Below are 22177 nucleotides of genomic sequence, written 5' to 3'. Positions count from 1 at the left end.
GTAATCTGATTAGATGTTGACTTTAACTTTGAAGCTGAAACGCTCCAAACATCATCGTCTAAAACCGGACATTGTTCCTGTTTTTGTTTGCGTTGCACCTATGTGACAGTGTCCAGATGGTGTAGTTAGCGTGCTATGAACAGAGGCGGAGCTAGAGGGGGGGCCGGGGGGGCCAGTGCCCCCCCAGCCATCTGATTGGCCCCCCCAGCGGCCCCCCCAAATGATCGACATGTCACGACACCCAGTCATTCCTTCACAGTAGGTAGCACTATGTACCACAATGGGTTGTGACACTTGTGACTGTTGTGACTGCTCAAAAGCAGCAGGGGGCGATATGCACCATTTACGTTTATTGTGATACACCATTTGGACACAACAGAGTTGACCCAACAGAAGAAGAGAAGGAGAACCGCGAAGAGACGATAGAGAAATATTGTACAGCTAAGAGGAATACAGTCGATTTGACTCCAAGACGGATAATCTGACTTCAAAGGTAAGTTTTACAATGGTTTACTACTACCAATAAAAAAACCCCGTTAAAAACATTTTGTGCTCAGCCAGGAAATAGTTTCTGGTAGTTGAGTTACTACTATAAGTTGCGAGCATCAAGCTAACAATGCTACAGCTATAGACATACGTAGACGCCGACTTAGTGAGCGAGTCGGCCAGTTGCTATGATACGTCACGTCTGCCAGTCAGACTCGTAATGCACGCAGAAGCAAAAAGTATTGTAAAGACGCTGACGTGTTTCAGTGTGTTTACCACTCACGTCTGCCTGAACAATGTCGGGAGGATAAATACGGGAAGTAAAAAAAAAAGTATCCAACGTGGTGCATGTGTTATCAGACAGAATGGATCACGACATTCCTGATTATATGACCTGCCAAAATCCTCTGGTCTGTAATGCTCTTTCTTTCTAACAGCGATTTCTTATTAGCTCTCGCATTAAATAAAACTATACAGAATGAAAAATGTTAGCTATACTAAGAAAATAAAAATCAGAGTAGTTACTTCTGGCCAATATAATTACATGGGAAATATTTATTGGCTCAGAAGCTGTCGTTTGGCCACAAAGTCAAGAAATTCTGTTCATAAAATTGTGTTCTTTCTTTCTTACCTGTGAAAGGTAATGCTAATGGAGCCAGCTTGTACTATAAAATGAGTGAAAAAACTCCACACAAGTTCCCCACTGACATTTGCTATTTTTACTAATTCTTTTCTAAACATTTTCTATGAAACGGCAACACTTTGTTAGAGGTTCCGTTTCCCCTAGGAAAGGGCATGAACTTGTGACAATTTAATCTGTTACTCTTTTTGCTTTATTATGTTTTCCATGAAATGTTTAATTTATTTAAATTCTTATGTGTTTAGCTTTGTCATTTTCTTTTATGTTTTCTTTTATCTTATCGCTGATGTTTAGCACTTTATTTCAGCTCTGGCTGCTGTTAAAGTGCTTTATAAATAAAGTCGATAATGATCATGAACAAAAACAGGTTAGTCGGTCCAGTAGCTGAGAAGTTTGAATGCTGAACATACAGCCACAGTCTGTTTCCCCTGACCTACACACTGGAAGTGGGGATCTATTAACACTAAGTAATAGGAAGTGATACTTGGCATAACATGACTGGCTTGTTTTTTTTCCTAGGGTCAGTTGAGAATGAAAAGACAGGGAGGCAGGATAGACAGCTTCTTTATAAAAAGAAGCAAATCAGGCACAGATCAAACAGGGTTCAGCTCTGACATCAGCAGTCCTGGTAGCTCATGTCCTGAGAACAGTCACGAGAAAGAAAGTCTGGCAAACACCAATCCACCATCACCAGGTCAGAGTATCTACAGAAACAGTCAAATTCCTGCCCCGTTTTAGGTTATTTTTACTTGCTGGCTTCTGCTAATGTGTTTCTTTAATTGTTGGTTCAATTATGTTAATGTACTGTTTTTACAACGTAGTTCCATCAAAGGAGGAGTCTGAAAACACAGAAAGCTCTGCGCCTGACCAGGATGATGATGAGCCAGAAGGGGCAATTGCAGGAGATACCACTGATCTCTTCTCAGCAGTGTCCAGCACTCCTTTTGCTTTTCCAAAAGGACCCAGTGGTAATTTTACTTACACTAAGACCTGCTTAGTAGCTGCACAATTTACATGACATAATGATCATGTAAATTATGTGTACATAACCATTGTGTTTGTATTCCAGATATTTCAAAGTCAAAAGAACAGGGCCCTGTTCAGCCAAGTTTGACAAACTTCCCCAGAACTCAGCATGGAACAAGAAAGAGAACTTTTCACAGCTCCTGGTACAAAGACTATTCTTGGTTAGAATATTCTGTTATTAAAGACTCCTCCTACTGCTTTGCCTGTAGGCATTTTTCTTTGCCTAATGCACCAGATAGTGTCTTTGCTTCGCATTCCGGCTTCAGTAATTGGAAAAAGGCATTGTCCAAGGAGTCTGGATTTAAGCTTCACTCAAAGTTAGAGCACCATGTAAATGCAATGTATGCATGGAGTCAATATAAAAGGGCTAATGAGGGAAATACAACCATGCTAAATTCTATAAACACAAACCGGAAAAAAGTGGTGGAAGAAAACCGTTATTATATTAAAACAATAGCCGATGTTCTTCTTTTGACTGCAACACAAAATATTGCTCAAAGGGGTCATCGAGAGTCTCGGGACTCTAGAAATAAGGGAAACTTTTTGGCTATATTGGATGAAATAGCAAAGCATGATCAGTTAATTGAAAAAAAGCTTAGAGGATGTGCCAATGCAAAATACACAAGTCATCAAATCCAAAATGAAATTCTTCAGGGCTTAGCAGAGATGGTACAGACTGAAATCATAAAAGAAGTGAAGGAATGTGAAGTGTTCAGTGTTATTGCAGATGAAACAAAAGACTTGCAAAAAAAGGAACAAATGTCTTTGGTTGTACGATATTATTACAATGGTGTCATCCACGAAAGCTTCCTATGTTTCCAGGCAGCTGAAAGCCTTAATGCAGCAGGTCTTAGTGCAATGATCATTAGCTGTCTTGAGAAACATGGTCTGGACTACAGGAATAACCTAGTGGGACAGGGTTATGACGGTGCATCCGTCATGAGTGGGAAGCATTCTGGTGTATCTGCCAGAATTCAGAGCAATGCCAGATTTGCATTTTATGTTCATTGTAACGCACATTGCTTGAATTTAGTCCTTGTTGATGCTACCAAAGCAGTCCCTGAGGTCGTTGACTTTTTTGCACTTCTACAGCAGCTTCATAACTTTGTGTCTGGCTCTTATGTTCATCTGAGGTGGCTTGACGTACAGAAAGAGTTGTATCCAGCAGAACAACCCAGGGAGCTCCAGGCACTTTCAGATACGAGGTGGGCCTGCAGGTATACGGCATGCCGTACCATGAGAGACAGACTTCCAGCAGTTCTGAGATTGTTGCAGGATATTGCACTTGAAAGAAATGGCGAAAGAACAGTGGAGGCAAGGGGCCTGCTTCTTCAAATAGATATCCAATTTTTAGGTCTTTTGGTTACCTTTTGTAAAGTGCTTGGTGATGCCAAATGTCTTTCCGACATGCTTCAGTCCAGCACTCTTGACCTAGCAAGAGCTGTAGATCTAGTAGGTGCTCTTATAGACACTTTCCAGGACTACAGAAATGAAAAGTACTTTGATGAACTATGGAAAGAGGTTGAGGAACTTGCTGAGAAGAGCAAAATCAGTGTAAAAATTGACAGAAGAAATCCAAGATTAAGTTCAAAATTTCTTGACTCACTTGTAATGAGCACTATAGGACAGAGAAAATGTGATGACGAGGGCTTCCCCAGACCACTCTTTAATCAGGTGCTTGACTGTCTCATAGCGGAGTTAAAGAGGCGTTTTTCAAAGAAAAATTGTGAGATCATGCAAGGAGTGCAGTCCCTAAACCCCAAAAGTGCAACTTTCTTGAATGAGGAGCCTCTGATTGCTTTTGGACATATCTTTGAGTCAGATTTAGATGACCTGAAACATGAAGTGCACCAAATAAGGCGTTTGCTTGATCAGAGAATAAAGAGTGATTTAGGCACACCTTCTACTTTGCTTGATTTTATTCTGCTTCTTGAACCTTATAAAGAGGTTTTACATGAATTATTCAGACTTTGCAAGATTGCAGTAGTTAGTCCAGTTAGTACTGCTTCTTGTGAGAGAAGCTTTTCTGCTTTAAAATTAATTAAAAGTTACCTAAGGACAACAATGGCTGATGCCAGGCTAAGTCACATTGGAACACTTAGCATAGAGTCAAGGAGGGCACGGGGCCTCAACATGGATGACTTTGTAACATATTTTGCTTCATCTCACAACAACCGAAGGATTTTACTTTTATGAGTGCATGAAGAAGTCTTGTGTTTCTCGTCATGATTTGGGTCTTCACCGACTGGTACTTGTACCAATGATAGTTTAGGAGTCAGTACATTTGGTCATAGCTGCATTAAGTTTGAAAATAAAATGCACATGTAGCATCTATTAAATAACAGTTTCCATAACATACAACCTTCTTTTTTGAGATATTGTAATTGTGAACTGTGTGACACTGCATTCTCATTGTAAGTCTTGTCTTGTTACAATGGTGTCATTTAGAGGTTAATGTCCACTTATGCTTTGTGTGGCATGCATTGATAATAAACTGCAAATTACATGAGCAAATCTCATTTCATGAGTCTTTATTTATATATAGTATGTGAATGAAAGTACTTTTACTGTATTGTCATTGTCATAGTCAGTGGACCCCTTACAGATAGCCCTGGCCCCCCATTCGCCCCCCCAGAAATAAAAGTCTAGCTCCGCCACTGCCTCAGACCACCTGCTCTAGTCTAAAATTCTGCTCTTGTGGCCTCGCCTCAGGTTTTCGTTGCCGCGGAGCTGCCGGCAATCTGTCCGTCTGGGTTCCCTGTGGCCGGAGGAATCATCGAGACCACACGACCTGATCCTCCTTGTTTTCCCGAAGAGCCGGTCTCACCTGTCCGCCCTCCAACGCCGCCGTCGCCCGTCCTCTCTGCTCCAACCCCTGATCCACCGTGCTGCCTATCCCTCTCAGCTCCGCTTTTTCCACCAGCAAGTAAGGCCTCGAACCGCTGAACTTCCGTTTCCCTCCCGTCATTCTGTTCTCACTTCTGTGTTCCTCTTCAGGAAGACCATTGGTCCGGTTCCGCCCTCCCGAGTGTCCCATCCTGGATGTCTTTCACATTTTGTACCGTGTTTATAATAAACCACTGATCTTGCCTTGGTCTCTCTAGTGTGTTCTGCGCATGTGGGTTAAACAAGTAAACCAAAACATGACAGAACACTCTGGCCAACCGCTAACCCCAGCAGACACACTCCGTAGAACTCTGCAAGAACAGCACTCTTTAATTCAAAGTCACGACGCAGCGTTACGAGAAATGAACAAACGCCAGCAAGAAACTAACGCCCGTCTCGAGGAGATTGCTCATTTTCTCCAGGCCTCCCCTCAGCAGAATCCAGCGCCGGACCCTGCACCCACACCCGCTTCCAGTGCCGACGGCACAATCCGCTCCATGTTTTCCGAGTGTCGGCCTCCAGCCCCTGAACGATTTTCAGGTGACGCGAGTAAGTGCAGGGGCTTCCTTTTTCAATGCAATATACTGTTTAATCACTCCCCACACAGTTTTTCTCACGACGGTGCCAAGATTTCATTTGTCCTCTCTCACCTGTCTGGCAAGGCTCTAGATTGGGCAGAATCCAGGTTTTCCCCCTCCTCTGATTATGGGTGCTCGTTCGAGGATTTTCTTAACCCTCCTGTTATGTTCGTTTCTAGGGTACAGCAAAAATGTTCGTGGGTCAATTTGACCCAGGGAGTGTTTAATCATGCAATAGTGTCAGAAACCAAAAAATTCCTCCAAAACATTTTTGTATCTGATTATTAACTCCAATACTAACCATTTCAATCAATATTTGTGCAATGATGTTTTATTATTTCTCAGAAATTAAGGATCAATGACGACAACCTGCTCATTTACTCATTTGGACATAAAAAATGGAATTTAGATTTTTAATGTCCACTGAAAAAAACCTAGACACAAAAAAACAATAATTTCCTTGAAGTTGACCTTTGGTAAATTATTTTATATTATACTTTTTTTTTTACCAAAGGGTGATCTTTATAATTGAACTTGAGACACACATACTGTTCTGGGTCAAATTGACCCGCTGATTAAAATCAAGATAAATGAGTCATGCAGAGAGTATTTATGTTTTCATCCACTTCTGCTGAGTGTCCACTCAGTGTGGGTGGAGTTTGTCCACAGGAACAGAAAAGATTCCCGTCAAAGGTTGTGTGAACACCTGCTTTCTCGCAGTTTCCTAGTGAAGTAAAGAGAATAGTGAGAAAGTGGGCTTGTGTGTGTGTGGTTGCGTGTGTTTGCGTGTGAGTGTGTGTGTGGTGAAATATGGTTCATAACTGCAAGGAAACATATAGAATTGGACATTTTAAAATCTTTTTTAACCTGACTGCCGGGTCAAATTGACCCGAACAGTATCGATGTAAAAAGTAGACCTAGGGTTTGGTACAAATGTGTAACATCAATAAATTTTCAACTTATGTCTAGAGTGCACCTATTAAGACAAATAGAAAACGTTTCATGCAAAAAAAATGCTTCTATTTTTTTTTTTTTAATTTGTAAATTTTAAAACGGGTCAATTTGACCCGGAACATAACAGGAGGGTTAAAGAGTTTAAACAAGTGTTTAATCAGGTTTCCGACCGGGCTTCCGACTCCCGAGACTTGTTAACATTGAGGCAGGGTTCTCAATCGGTTTCTGATTTTGCTATAGAGTTTCGTATTAAAGCAGCTGCCTCTGGGTGGAACCCCGCAGCGCTTAAAAGTACGTTTTATAATGCTCTAAACGACAACATGAAGGACCTGCTCGCAACACTGGATGAACCAGGGACTCTGGAGGAATTGATAAATTTGGCTATCCGCCTGGATAACAGAGCCCGCACCCGCGTTAAGGATAAGAGGAGAGGTTTACCAGTTCCGCCCATGGAGGGCGTTTTTCGTAATGAAACTACCGCAGCTCATGTAGCGCCCGTCGAGCCCGAACCCATGCAGATTGGACAGGCTCGCCTCTCCCCTGAGGAGAGGCAGAGGCGCATTAGGGCTAAGCTTTGTCTTTATTGTGGCACAGCCGGCCACTTCATTTCTACTTGCCCGTCAAAGGTAAAAACCAGGGTCTGCCAGTAGAGGCGAGGAGGCTGGCGGACCACCTAATTAAAGAAAAATCTCCTCGACTCCTCCTTCCGGTTACCCTTTCGTTCCAAAACCAGTCACTTGTTCTGTCAGCCCTGATCGATTCGGGTTGTGAGAGAAATTTACTCGATTCTAGTCTAGTACAACAGATGGCCATAGAGACCTTACCGTTACAAACCCCTTTAAGAGTCTCAGCGTTGGACGGCCAAGCGCTGCATCAGATTACCCATCAAACAGTTCCAGTAAATCTGCTCATTTCTGGAAATCACCATGAGATGATAACTTTTTTTGTTTTTCCGACCGACAGCGCTCCTGTCATTCTGGGCTTTGAGTGGTTAGAGCAACATAATCCGCATGTCGACTGGGCTGAACGACAAATTGTGTCATGGTCAATTAACTGTTACTCGTCTTGTCTCCGCTCCGCAGCCCCGCCAGGCCCGTCACCGGCAGTCCAACATGAGGCGGAACCACCAGACCTCGCTACGGTTCCGGTGGAGTATCATGATTTAGCTGCCGTGTTTAGCAAATCTAAAGCACTTTCTCTTCCTCCGCATCGTCCTTATGATTGTGCAATCGATTTACTTCCCGGAGCTCCTCTGCCTAATAGTCGATTATATAACATCTCCAAGGTGGAGAGAGAGACTATGGAGAAATATATAAAAGATTCTCTCGCCGCTGGTGTTATTCGCACATCCTCCTCGCCGTTGGGAGCGGGTTTTTTCTTCGTGGCTAAAAAGGATGGCTCCCTCAGACCATGTATTGATTATCGTGGCTTAAATCAGATAACGGTAAAAAATAAGTATCCCCTGCCCCTTCTCTCCTCCGCTTTTGAACCGGTTCAGGAAGCGGCCATGTTTTCTAAACTCGACCTACGGAATGCATATCATCTCCTCCGCATTCGGGACGGAGATGAATGGAAAACGGCGTTTAAGACGCCTCTGGGCCACTTTGAGTATTTGGTCATGCCTTTCGGGTTAACTAATGCACCCGCCTGTTTTCAAGCTTTGATAAATGATGTCCTAAGAGATTTCTTGAATGTTTTTGTCTATCTTGACGATATCCTGATCTATTCTAAGACTCTCCCTGAACATCGTCAACATGTCCGACTCGTCCTGCAGCGGCTCCTGGAGAATAGACTGTTTGTCAAAGCCGAGAAGTGCGAGTTTCATCAATCTTCTGTGTCGTTCCTGGGATTTGTGCTCGAGGGGGGACAGGTGAGACCTTCGGAGGATAAGGTAAAGGCGGTTTTGGACTGGCCGGTGCCAGAGACCCGGAGACAACTTCAGAGATTTCTGGGTTTCGCAAATTTTTACCGTCGTTTCATAAGAAATTACAGTCAGATCGCACTTCCCTTAACCGCCCTGACTTCAGTCAAAGTGGTTTTTTCCTGGACACCAGAGGCTGAGGTTGCCTTCAACAAGTTAAAATCTCTGTTTGCTAACGCACCTATACTCATTCAACCTGACCCAGCTAAACAGTTTGTTGTAGAGGTGGATGCCTCTGACTCCGGGGTAGGCGCCGTCCTATCACAGTTCTCTGACACGGACCATAAGACCCACCCATGCGCCTTTTTCTCTCGTAGATTGACACCTGCCGAGAGGAACTACGACGTGGGGGATCGGGAGCTGCTCGCTGTTAAGCTGGCCCTCGAGGAATGGAGGCATTGGCTGGAGGGAGCTTCGCATCCAGTCTTAGTCTGGACGGACCACAGAAACCTCTCATACCTCAAGTCTGCGAAAAGGCTCAACCCTCGGCAGAAACGGTGGTCTTTATTTTTCTCACGGTTTAACCTTACCATTTCCTTTCGCCCCGGTTCCAAGAACACTAAACCCGACGCTTTGTCCAGATTGTATTCTCCCGATGATTCTGACAGACATCCGGTCCCCATTCTCCCTCCCAGCTGTTCAGTAGCATCTGTCACCTGGGAGATCGAAGATTTGATCAAACAAGCTCTAGTAACCGAACCTGATCCGGGAACTGGTCCTCCGGGCAAGGTGTATGTGCCCACATCCGTCCGGTCCAGGTTAATCAAGTGGTTACACACCGCTAGGTTCTCAGCTCATCCTGGGGTGAGTAGAACTATTGCACTCATTTCTCGACACTTCTGGTGGCCGTCCAGCTACAAAGACATTAAGGAGTTCGTGCTCGCCTGTCCAGTATGTGCTCGAAATAAACCGTCCCATCGACTTCCGCCTGGACTGCTACAACCCCTTTCTATCCCAGGTCGACCCTGGTCTCATGTTGCACTGGATTTTGTGACTGGACTCCCTGCTTCTGGGGGCATGACCACTATCCTCACGGTGGTTGACCGGTTTTCTAAAGCCTGTCATTTGGTTCCCCTAAAGAAACTGCCTTCTGCTTTTCAGACCGCGCAACTTCTGGTTAAGCATGTTTTCCGGCTCCACGGCATCCCTGCGGAAGTTGTGTCTGACCGAGGACCGCAGTTCACGGCTCAGGTTTGGAAACATTTTTGTGCGGCCCTCGGGGCCGATGTGTGCTTATCCTCTGGTTACCACCCACAGTCTAATGGTCAGACGGAGCGCATGAACCAGGAGTTGGAGTCCGTCCTGAGATGTTTCACCTCTACCAACCCTGCTGACTGGAGCCGGTTCATTCCGTGGGTTGAATATGCACATAACTCCCACATCTCCTCTGCCACGGGCTTGTCTCCCTTTGAAATCTCTTTAGGTTATCAGCCACCGTTGTTTCCGTCGGAGGAGAGGGCCATAGCGGTCACTTCTGTACGGCGTCACATGTGCCGCTGTAGGACCGTCTGGAGAAACACTGTTGCCGCCCTCAACCGCACCAGGGAGCAGAACTGCCGGTTTGCGGATCGGAAGAGGAGGTCGGCGCCCGTCTACGCTCCTGGACAGCAGGTTTGGTTGTCCACCAAAGACATACCTTTGAAGTCCATCTCCCGGAAACTGTCCCCTCGTTTCATTGGTCCTTTCGACATTGAGTCCGTTATTAGTCCCTCTGCAGTGCGTCTCCGTCTGCCGCCCTCACTTGCTGTTCATCCTACATTTCATGTGTCTCGGATTAAGCCTGTGTTGACCAGTCCCTTGTGCCCGCCACCGGATCCCCCTCCTCCCGCCCGTGATTTTGAAGGGGGCCCTGTCTATTCCGTCCGCCGTATTGTTGACTCCCGAAAGAGGGGCCGGGGCTGGCAATACCTGGTGGACTGGGAGGGTTATGGTCCGGAGGATCGCCAGTGGGTTCCTGGCTCCTTCATTTTGGACCCTTCCCTCATTTCGGACTACCGTTCCTCTCTCCCTTCGGGGTCTGGTGGACCGCCTAGTGGCGGTCGTTGAGGGGGAGGTACTGTTGTGGATCTCCGGAGGACTGGAGGAGGTTCCTGCGGCCTTCTCCACCAGGGGGCGTTCAGGAACTTCGTGGTGGGCGTGGTCGGCGGACCCTGCCGGCACACCTGCTGCCACTTACCTTGTTGGGAGGAGTATTTCAGGAGGACATCGTCAACACTCTTGTGCCAGAGTGTTAGCTCGTAAATGGTAGATCCAGTTTTATTGCTGACCTCAGACCACCTGCTCTAGTCTAAAATTCTGCTCTTGTGGCCTCGCCTCAGGTTTTCGTTGCCGCGGAGCTGCCGGCAATCTGTCCGTCTGGGTTCCCTGTGGCCGGAGGAATCATCGAGACCACACGACCTGATCCTCCTTGTTTTCCCGAAGAGCCGGTCTCACCTGTCCGCCCTCCAACGCCGCCGTCGCCCGTCCTCTCTGCTCCAACCCCTGATCCACCGTGCTGCCTATCCCTCTCAGCTCCGCTTTTTCCACCAGCAAGTAAGGCCTCGAACCGCTGAACTTCCGTTTCCCTCCCGTCATTCTGTTCTCACTTCTGTGTTCCTCTTCAGGAAGACCATTGGTCCGGTTCCGCCCTCCCGAGTGTCCCATCCTGGATGTCTTTCACATTTTGTACCGTGTTTATAATAAACCACTGATCTTGCCTTGGTCTCTCTAGTGTGTTCTGCGCATGTGGGTTAAACAAGTAAACCAAAACATGACACATATTCAATACATAAAGAATGCCAGCACTTATGTTAGACAACCCTGGTTTAGTTTTTCTACATAAATTTTTATTTTATTATTTTTTAAACATGGTTGGGAAAATCTGTGATATCTTCTGCAAATTCCACCTTGTTTAATGATTGATTATGTATCACATAGTGCAAAAAAAGGCTTCAACATGAACTGTAGAGACAAAACATTTGGCATTCTCTGCAGTGCCTTGCATCACTCTTTCTCAAGTCTTTATAAACTGTGAGGGCCACAGTCCTCTCTGATGCAATGCTTTTGGAGCTGCAGTACATTTATCTCCCGTAGAACCTGCAGGGCAGGCACGTGCGGGGGGCAGAAGGGTGCTTGAGCCCCTGCCCTTTTTATCCTTGATGCCCCTAGTGCCCTTTTTAAGTTTAGTTTAGTTTTTTTTTCAAAAAAATGTTTTATTTTTTATTTTTAATCTGTATGTCATAAGGCCTGTTTGTGTCCCTCAGCAATAATATTTAGCTAAATATAATAATTTAGCAAAATAAACTAGTCTGGCTGCCCTCAGTGTAATAATGACTCTCAGAGCCTCCATGTTGTTCAGACTCCTGGTCCATGGTGAGGAGGAGGAGGGCGGATCTGCCCTCTAACTATCAAATTATGGGCAAGAATATTTTTTCATACACTGGTTTGTGAATAAAAACGTAGGTCTGACGTTAGAAAAACTGTTTCTATTTATATTTTCATAATCGTCCTTGCAATAGTGGGACAAAACCCGCCTCGCCACTAAACACAGAAATGCTGCAGAGAAACTTCTGACTTTAACTTCATCATTCTGCTAAAGGTCCGGTTCACTACAGGCAGTCTGAGTCGGTCCACCGACTGATATAAAGAATATCTGTCTTTATATCAGACGGCCTGATATAAGACACGGTACCGACTGTCACCACGAGTCACAACGCAGCTCAAAGCCCTGGTACCACCTGGTACCACCTGGTACCACCTGCTCTCTGTTCGCTCTGCTTCTCCTTAACGTTTCTACCAGGCAGGTTAAAGCCGCTGCTGACGGGATCTGGGCTGGAGGTTCACGGCTGTAAATAGAAGTTATTGCAGAACCTCAAATGTTAAAGGAAGATTCGGCCCATTTAGAGTCACAAAATAAACATCAGAGAAAATATTGTAGTAATAATTAGAACCGCAGCAAAAAGCCAAACATGCCACAATGAAATGAATCAAAATGTCTCCAAAGCATCGGGGGACTGACATGGGCCACCGGGGGATTCCAGGTACATTCCAGGGGGATTCCAGGTACATTCCAGGCAGATTCCAGAGATGCGCATCGCAGCGGCTCTTCATGCAGGGCCGGCCCAAGGTAATATGGGGTCTTAGACAGAACCCCCCTCCCTCTGGAACCCGTCCTACTAAGAACCTCAGCATCACTAACATGTTTAAATATCGATCAGGTGAATCTGTGAGAGGGAGACCAGGTTTATTGGCCCAGTTTAAAATCAATCACTGATTATTGGTTATTTGCTGTGATGTATTTGTGAACAAACCCAATTCAAACACAAAGATTACACCCTATTGTAACCATGGTAACACAACAATCAAACTATCAAGATGATTCTTTAAATTTTTACAAAGTAAATGTCCTAATTAAATCCTAAATGTATTTTTTTTTCTCAGCTGAATGCATTAAATAAAATTTAATAACATTGTCATTCTCTATAAATGATGCTACAGGTTTAGATCTATGGTCTGTGTTACAATTAAACCATTTCTAGGGGCCCCTGAATGTCTGGAGGCCCCTGAATGGCCCCTACCAGCAGCTAATGAGTTTTCTTTGCCTTGATATCTCAGTCTTATAATTGTAGATCTAGAGGTTTAACATCAAACTATTATATAGAGTTAACCCCTTTGAGTTTTTTGATCTATAAATCAATCTGCAGCCAGGTTGTTCTAGAGGTAAAATAAATATTATTAGGGCTTCATTAGTAAAATGGCAGCAAATTAGCTTATTTCATAACTTCATAACCTTTGACCTTCTCTCCTCTGGTCTGTTTAACAGCTACAGTCTCAGATCAGATCAGCCCTCCAGGACTGTCAGCAGCAGAAACAGAAACTTTATACCTGTTGGGGAAAATATAGACTAGATTTGCTTTGCATTTCCCTGCATGATGGCAACGATATAGTACGATCCAATTAGATTCTTGATTAATATGGATTGTTGCTATGTTGTTGTACTGAGTTTTGTTCAATGTGCCCCTTTTTTTAAATTTGAGCCCCTGCCCCTCCTGGCCTCTGCACGGCCCTGCATGTCAAGGTTGTAACATTCAGTTTAATCGGCAGCTGTTGTTTTAAAAAGAAGCTATAACAAAATTGTAAGGAATTGGAAGCTGGCTGATAGCAGGGCACAAAAATTAAGACTTCCTGAAAAGATGAGAGTGTAGACTTCCTGGTAAATCCTGTTCTAATGTAAAATATGACAGATTACTGGATTAAGGAAATTTATAGTATATTACATGCTATCACACATAATATTTTTTGAGAATTTGGAAACAGTTGCTCTTTATTTCCCCAAGTTATGGGGGAGGAGAGGAGAGAATCGATATTTCAGCTGCCAGAAATTATTTGCCAAAGTTAAAGGAGGGGAACCAAATACTTTAGCCACCTGATATAATCTGTTCCCACTCTATAACATGGGAATAAATTAATTTACCAGCAACTCTTTAACTGTGCTTTGGAAACATTTGCTCTTCATTTCACAAAGGTAAGGGGCTTTGGGATTTAAACTATCTTTCCATAGCTACCTTATATCAAAGTCCTGTAAGGATAAATATCAAACATAGTTTTCAAAATGTAATTTATGAACCATTATACAACATACATAAACCAAATACGAACCTGGAAGCCGATGGGACCCTCTAGGAAGCCCTGGAGGCAGGCCAGGAGACCGACAGGACTCGCTACGAAGCCCTGGAGGTCAGCCTGGAGACCAACAGGACTCGTTACGAAGCCCTGGAGGTCAGCCTGGAGACCAACAGGACTCGCTACGAAGCCCTGGAGGTCAGCCTGGAGACCAACAAGACTTGCTACGAAGCCCTGGAGGTCAGCCTGGAGACCAACAGGACTCGCTACGAAGCCCTGGAGGTCAGCCTGGAGACCAACAGGACTCGTTACGAAGCCCTGGAGGTCAGCCTGGAGACCAACAGGACTCGCTACGAAGCCCTGGAGGTCAGCCTGGAGACCAACAAGACTTGCTACGAAGCCCTGGAGGTCAGCCTGGAGACCAACAGGACTCGCTACGAAGCCCTGGAGGTCAGCCTGGAGACCAACAAGACTCGCTATGAAGCCCTGGAGGTCAGCCTGGAGACCAACAGGACTCGCTACGAAGCCCTGGAGGCAAACCAGGAGACCAACAGGACTCGCTACGAAGCCCTGGAGGTCAGCCCGGAGACCAACAAGACTTGCTACGAAGCCCTGGAGGTTGGACAGGAGACCAACAGGACTCGCTACGAAGCCCTGGAGGTTGGACAGGAGACCAACAGGACTCGCTACGAAGCCCTGGAGGTCGGACAGGAGACCAACAGGACTCGCTACGAAGCCCTGGAGGTCAGCCTGGAGACCAACAGGACTCGCTACGAAGCCCTGGAGGTCAGCCTGGAGACCAACAGGACTCGCTACGAAGCCCTGGAGGTCAGCCTGGAGACCAACAGGACTCGCTAAGAAGCCCTGGAGGTCAGCCTGGAGACCAACAGGACTCGCTACGAAGCCCTGGAGGTTGGACAGGAGACCAACAGGACTTGATACGAAGCCCTGGAGGCAGGCTGGGAGGCTCTGCTGACCCCAAGCTCCTCATCTGACGCCTAACTAAAATAAAAGCAAAACTAGAGTTCATAAGATAAATAACGGTCTGATGACCTGGCGACAAAGGAATTGTCTGGTGACGAAGGAGACCTGTGTTCGATGGCCTCAAGTTCCCATGGCACCGCAGTCCTGCGGGCCTCAAGCTCTCCTGTCAACATCTTTCAAGCGTTAAGCTTTTCCGCCATAAGTCCCCAAGTGTCAAGCTCCCCTGACACCGCAGTTCTGTTGTCCTCTAGCCTTTCTGCCACAGATACTCAAGCATGAAGCTTGGAGCCCTCATCACACTTCTTTATTTAGAAGTACCAAATGTCAATCCAGTACCTGAGAGTACCTGTTTGGTACATTTTCAGGAATGTATTGGAGACGCCACTGATGACACGTCTGAATACAGGCTTCTGTGGCTGGTCTGAAACTGATTGGATGTTTTCGCTGGTTTTCTGTTCAGGTGGCTGCTGGTTCAGCTGCTCCAGTTTAAGCTGCAGGTCGGTGTTCATATTCTTCAAGTCAGTATTTTTCTGCTCCAGGACCTCGTTTTGCTGCTCCAAGGTGGTGTTTATATTCTCCAAGATAGTACATTTCTGCTCCAGAGAGGTGCTTCTCAGCGTCAGGGCGGTGTTTATCTGTTCCAAGAAGTTGCTTTTCTCCTCCAAGGAGGCTCTTTTCTGCTCCAAGTCAGTGTTTATCTCGTTGAAAATTGTGTTTTCCAGCTCCAGGGTATTTATTTCCCTTTCCAGGGCTTGGTTTATATGTTCCAGAGCGGTGCTTTTATGCCCTAGGGCAGTTTTTTCCTGCTCCAGGGTATTTTTTTCCTTCTTCAGGGCGTTGATTCTCTGCTTCAGGGAGGTGCTTTTGTTCTCCAAGGCAGTGGTATTCTGCTCCAGGGTGGTGTTGTTCTCCTTTAAGGTTTTGTTTAGGTGGAACAGTTTGTTTAATTCCTCGTCTTTGTCTCGAAGCAGCTTGTCTTTTTCAAATGCAGCTTGTTCTATGTTCAGAACTTGCATCTTCAGCTCCTCATTTTGTTCAATCAGAGACTGTTTTACAATGGACATCATGCCAGCTTCTTTCAATATTCCATGGAGCTTCGGTGTCTCTTTAGCTAATGTCTGTTGTACTTTTTCCTTTCCAGAATCACAAGACGATGTCTTACTGCTGCGACTCATTGTTGATCCCTTTTCTCTGAACAAATCCAAAAACTTCTCAGTGATTTTCTTTACTTGTGTGTTAGGATTTGCCTCTTTATCTCGAAAAGCTTTCATTTTCAATCTCTTGTTAGGATACTACTACGTGCTCTCTGTCTCTCTTCTTCAATGGTTATGACCGTAGAATTCAAGCGTGCAGCTCTGTGATGCCCTCTAGCTCCACAAAGTGTGCATCGCTCTTTGTGACATCAATTTGCGTGATGTCACACATTGATGTCACTGCCTCAGCAGAACAACTAGAAAACTGCTGAAGTTTGAATAAAAACAAACTTTACGGCTGAACGCTGCTCTGTCAGGATCTGTGTTTTCTGTGTTCATTTAGAGTTTTTTGTGTCCTTGAGTCTCTTCGTTGTCCTGTCCTCCCCTTGATTGTTCCCAGGTGTGTCTCGTTCTGTGATTACCCTCCTGTGTATTTAACTCCACCTGTGTTCCTTGTTCCTCGTCGGGTCCTCGTCAAATTTTCGTCAATGTCTAGTCTGTTCGTCGTCGGTGTGTCTCTGTGCGAGCTGCCTTGTTACTGGACTTATTTTCATTAAAAAACATCATATTCATCATACCTGGGTCCGCTGCATCTGCCTCACCACTCTCACCACCCGCACCTCATGACATGCTCGGCTCGCCCCTTTTTTAAATTTGAGCACCTGCCCCTCCAAAGGTCTCTGCACGGCCCTGCTGCAGGGAGATGTATGTTCCCCCTTTGTTCATCTCCACTGCATTTTTTCATCATGAACTGTTACTGTAAGGTTTGCCAGATAACTTTCTCTGGCATATTTACTAACCTTCTGCAGACAGATGGGCCTTATGGGTCCTAATGCGATGCAGCCCCTCGTTTAGGGTTGAAGTTAGGTTTGGGAGCATATTGGAAAGGGGACCTTCTCAACTGTCTAATGAGCAATTACATATGAGAGGACCTTCATGTAGTGTCTAATAAAAAATCCTTATACATGAGTTTTTAACTGGTAATTTTTTATCCTAATAAACTTAAATCATCTTATGAAATATAAACTTCATTTATCCTGAAGGTCTGAATAAACTGAAACTGAATTTACTCTTCTGCACTGTATATGTGTGTGTGTGTGTTCTTGTTTAGCTAGCCTACAGTACTTAGGACCTTTTGTGGCATATTCACTAATCTCTTGAAGACCAATGGTCCTTATGGGAACTAAAGCCTAGTCCTAACACGATAGACCCTCTATGGCAGGGGTGTCAAACTCAATTTCCCCAAGGGCCACTTCAGCATATTGGCCACCCTCAATGGGCCACATTGACGGTATAAATCAGGAATGCCCAAGTGCAGTCCTCCAGACTGCAACTTTTAGATGCGTCCCTGCTAAAACATACTCCAGACAAAAAGTTGACTTCCCTCATTAGCAGCAACTCAGTTCTGTAGAGGCCTATGAATGAGTCAATGATCCAGGTGTGTTAGAGAAAGAACGCATCTAAAGTTGCAGAGTGATAGGTCTGGAAAACTAGAATTTGGCAATCCTAGCATAAATGTATGAAAATACAATGTTAAAAATAAATTAAACAACACCTCATATTGTTAAATAACTGATTTTATGTATTCAAGTTTTAAATATTACATTTGAGTTTGCATGGATGTAAAATTACTGCTCAGTTTAAAAATTACAATATTTTTAAACTGAGCAGTTTAAAAATATGTTCAGTATTTTTAAACTGCTCAGCTAAACTTCGCTCTTTAGCTTGTTAGCTTGTCGATGTTTCAGTTTTATTCGCTGGGAAAATTATTCTTTGTCTGCTTTAAAGATAAGCAGACAAAGAATAAAAACAAGTTTTGATATTAACTCTCAACTTCATTCACAAAACTTTTTCGTTATTTATTACACAACGAACATGTATTTCACATAAGAACAAAACAATGAGGTGACGTTGCCTGTCCTTGAACACAAAGCTGATCCCTCTTCACCCTGTCACCAACTCACACACATCCTCATTGTGTTGTGTTCTGTAAATAAACACAAAACACAAGCAAAATCAATAAACTATATGCATATTCCAGTATACTGAGTTTTGGTTTTACATTCATTCTATTTAAATTTAGTTTGTTCGTGCTTACCAATGTTTTCTGGCCGGATGTCTGGCACCGTTTCCCCCTGGTCAGTTCGTCCATGTCTGGTTTTAGTTCTTGTGCTGTGGCAATCCGCAAAACGGCGTGTAGGTTTTCGTCAGTAATAAGCGATCTGTGCTTGGTCTTGTTTAAATTCATTATTGAAAACATCCGTTCGCACAGATAGGTGCTTCCAAACGTGGACAAAACACGAGCTGCATGGAGTCGAAGCTGTGGCATCAAATCAGGGGGCAGTAGACGGTAAAAGTCCTCGATTGAAACATCACGGAACTTCGCTCTTTAGCTTGTTAGCTTGTCGATGTTTCAGTTTTATTCGCTGGGAAAATTAATAATCAGCTTGAGGTGGCTCTGCTGTACTCTAGTGGCGAGAAGCCGTAATGTTGGCTGGTAAGAATCGGAAGGCATTATGGGAGATGTAGTTTGTAGTCAATTCGTTCTCAAACCCTATTTTAAGTCAATCAATGTGGCTGTAAAACGGTGGTGGGGGGGAGAGGGCCACATAAAATTACGTAGCGGGCCACATGTGGCCCGCGGGCCTTGAGTTTGACACATGTGCTCTATGGGGTTAAGGTTTAGGTTTGGAGGTAAAGTGTGAATTACTAGTATCTAGTAAGTAAGTATTACTAGAAACTAGCAAATTAGTGCTCAGACCATTACTAGTCCAGAGGACCCCAAAGCCCTTCACACTACATTCAATCATTCACCCATTCATGCACACTGATGATGGTGAGCTACATTGTAGCCACAGCTGCCCTACAGCGGTCTGACAGCAGTGAGGCTGCCAATCAGTGGCGCCATCTGTTGGGCCCTCTGAATATTGTTTAACTCAAAAATGGGTTTTTCATCTGATTTCCAGTTTGCAGCCAAATGTTAAATTGGAGTTTCTGCAACAAAAAAAAAATGGCAACAGGCATTAGCTCAGTGAAAAGGTCAACTTCTGTTTATCAAACAGAAAGGTCAGCCTGTTTGTCAGATCAGCAAAAAACCTCTTTTGTTGTGCACACCAGACTGTTTACAGAATCCAAGGAATTATGACAGGGGGCAAAAAAAACAGACTAGATTAAATTATTCTAGGTTAACAAGAAATACACAAGGGTTCAGGGGGTTATTAGTTTTATACTCAGAGTTGTTGTCTACTAACCCCCTGTAAGACTTTGCTTCCCCAGAAATGAGAGATTTTGCTTCTGACCATATGTAAAAATGTCATAAATAGAACAAGACATTCTTTTTATTATACGTTTAAATCATAGATCAGGGAAAATGTGAAGTCAGAACGCACTCGGTGTCTGTAAGGATTAATGGCCACCACTAGATGGCAGCCTTTTCACATCTTTGTGAATGCACCTGTACCACGATTATCTCACGATCACACACTGTCGGTGGTCGCGTCACCAAATGCAATGCATATCATATCACCAATGAAAATATAAACAATATCATTATGTCTTTTTGAATGACTTTAACCAGCATTGAAGCTTTACATACATTTGCATAGAAATAAGAATTATTGTAATACTTTTTAAGAAAACATAGTAAGTCAGTTTTATTGAATCATAATTTTGTATATGACACAAATCAGATGTGACAATCCAGCAAAAATATTTTGCACCTTTATCTTTGACTGAAAATGAAATCATTAAATCTTCACTCAGCAGGTCAAACACTTAAGTAAAGAGAAATAAGAAAAAAAGTTTATACATCCACTAATTAGGATTAAAATAAATGTAAAAAAAAAAATGTGTGAACAGTTCAATTATGTAATTATGTTTAATGAAGTGATTTGTATCCTTGCTGCCAACAGATTTCGAAACACTGAATAGCGTGTTATAATTAGAGGCTGTGGAGGCACAATTTTCACCCCAAACAAAATGTTTGCACAGATTGTACTGTTGCTTTAACAAATGTATGAGCAGTGCCATAATACGTGCTCCAACAGCCGCCTTCATATTTCTTTTTTTGGGTCTGCTGAAACATAAAACACCAACCACCACAAGGATCCTTCGATAAGTACCTTAGCCACCATGTCATATTTACTTATCGTGTTCTGCAATATCTTTTATACTTATAATGCCAAAGAAATTCACTTTGTGCATAAATAATGCACATAAATGGTTGGATTAGTGGGATCCATAGTCTGTCTGATTCTGGCGCTTCACGTAAGTTATTTATATTTTTAATAAACACACACAGGACTGTATCCCTTCAGGTCTCACATAGTTTGAGAACTGAAGAAAGAAAAAAACATTTTCAACAGGAGAGAATCTAAACGTAACAAAGCAAATTGGTTATGTTCTCAATTATTTTACGAAGAGAGAACAATGTGACATTATTTAACTACGTAGGCTACGTCTCCTCCAATTAAAGCCTCCAGTAGGACACTGAAGCCTACATTCCTTACCAATCATGTAATTAGGTGTTTCAGAGTTTGGTCATTTAATTTTTTACTGCAATGGCACTCTGAGTACTGCAATTTTCATTTACATGTTGTATTAATGAAAGGTAAGCAGCATAACTGACCATATGCAGTTTTTCCATATGGAGTTTTGAGTCTTTTCTGCTTTTTTTCTAGATCTTTCTAGACGCTTTCATCCACACCAATCCTGCTTTATACTCTAAACACCATGAGACCTTTGCTGATCTTTAGAAAGCAAATATTTGAGATTAACATTTTAACTTTTTTACCTCGCAGTGCTTTACATCAGCTTTGCATTAACTATTGTTCAAAGACTAGACTTGTAGAATATTTCATAAATGACAGATGAGAGAAATAATATTTTTTTCACTTTCTTTGAATTCAGAAGTTAACTTAGACTAACATTATTAAGATGGGATAATAATGTAAACCTCTGGTTAATTCACATCCTTTGAGTTAATCTAAGGTCCACCTTTGGATGCGTTTTACAGAAACACTTTTACACTTTTCAAATAGTATGATAATGTTTTTACTTTCTTACCAAAAAACTGTAAAAAACAACAAAAAAAGAATGCTAATAAGTGATATAACTTATTGATTGTTTCATTTTTAGTAAAGAAAAAAGGTGAAAGAGGCTGCTTTTATGGAGTGCACACTGTTTCTTGATAAATGTCAGATTCTGATTTAATGGCATAATTAGTGCTTGGGATTACATTATATGCATGGTAAAATGTGTGTAATGTCAGCTGTAAACCTGTCAGTTATCAAGACTCATGAGATTTGTCATAATCCTTTTGTGTTTTGCACCTCAGCAGGAACGTCTGATTTTCTGTCTCCACGGCTGATTTAGTCGCCTAAATGGGAGCCTAAACAATTGCCAGTGCGTAAAACAAATGCGCAATTTCACCTGAGACAATCTTGAGACAATCAGAAGGAGATAAGATGTTACCCCAATAAACTGGTTGGGTAAAGTCTGAATGAAAAAATAGAGGGAACCACACATACTGTGTGCGCTTAGTAATCCTGGTCTTTTCACAGTGTTTCCACTTGGGGGCAGCACAACCTGACCTGGCAGCACAGGTTAGAGGCATTGCTTCAAGGACAGGAATCCCTGTTAAAGGTCAAAACTTACTCTGTGGCAAATAGGAATCATATTTTGTTTCTTTTAATTTGGCTATACTTTTAAGGAAATAGTGTATCCACTGCATTTTTTCTGCACTACCTGGCTCAGAATTTTTTTTATTAAATATTTTTTTTTATTAACAAAAACCCAGTAAGATAACTAAACATCCCCAAATCTACTCCAGTGGTGGGTATTCATAAATAAATAAAAAAGAAACGTATATAAAGGAGAGACAGCGAATGCATGAAATGATTACAAAACT

General features: G+C 43.3%; 2 protein-coding genes and 1 long non-coding RNA gene across 3 annotated transcripts; 2 read left to right on the top strand and 1 right to left on the bottom strand.

The window, feature by feature from the left end:
- The first annotated feature begins 1680 nt into the window (after nt 1–1680).
- LOC116724379 (zinc finger MYM-type protein 1-like) lies at nt 1681–4666 on the top strand. The gene is made up of 3 exons (XM_032570033.1): nt 1681–1820; nt 1948–2094; nt 2196–4666. Exon 3 carries the CDS (start codon nt 2492–2494, stop codon nt 4346–4348), a length of 1857 nt encoding a protein of 618 aa, XP_032425924.1. The 5' UTR covers nt 1681–1820; nt 1948–2094; nt 2196–2491; the 3' UTR covers nt 4349–4666.
- Nucleotides 4667–4835: 169 nt separating this feature from the next.
- LOC116724382 (uncharacterized) lies at nt 4836–5242 on the top strand. The gene is made up of 2 exons (XR_004340149.1): nt 4836–5078; nt 5150–5242. It is a non-coding gene; the product is annotated as an uncharacterized LOC116724382 (long non-coding RNA).
- A 9760-nt stretch (nt 5243–15002) lies between these two features.
- LOC116724006 (polyamine-modulated factor 1-binding protein 1-like) lies at nt 15003–16567 on the bottom strand. Its single transcript, XM_032569276.1, has 2 exons — nt 15182–16567; nt 15003–15094 (listed from the first exon to the last, which is right to left on the bottom strand). Exon 1 carries the CDS (start codon nt 16345–16347, stop codon nt 15385–15387), a length of 963 nt encoding a protein of 320 aa, XP_032425167.1. The 5' UTR covers nt 16348–16567; the 3' UTR covers nt 15003–15094; nt 15182–15384.
- Between the last annotated feature and the right edge of the window lie 5610 nt (nt 16568–22177).

Source organism: Xiphophorus hellerii, chromosome 8 (genome assembly GCF_003331165.1).
Source record: "Xiphophorus hellerii strain 12219 chromosome 8, Xiphophorus_hellerii-4.1, whole genome shotgun sequence".
Lineage (NCBI taxonomy): Eukaryota > Metazoa > Chordata > Actinopteri > Cyprinodontiformes > Poeciliidae > Xiphophorus > Xiphophorus hellerii.
This window is presented reverse-complemented; position numbering and strand designations above follow the sequence as displayed.

Excerpts from the sequence above, each read along its gene's own strand:
- LOC116724379 (XM_032570033.1), top strand. The coding sequence starts at position 2,492 with ATGTATGCATGGAGTCAATATAAAAGGGCTAATGAGGGAAATACAACC.
- LOC116724006 (XM_032569276.1), bottom strand. The coding sequence starts at position 16,347 with ATGAAAGCTTTTCGAGATAAAGAGGCAAATCCTAACACACAAGTAAAG.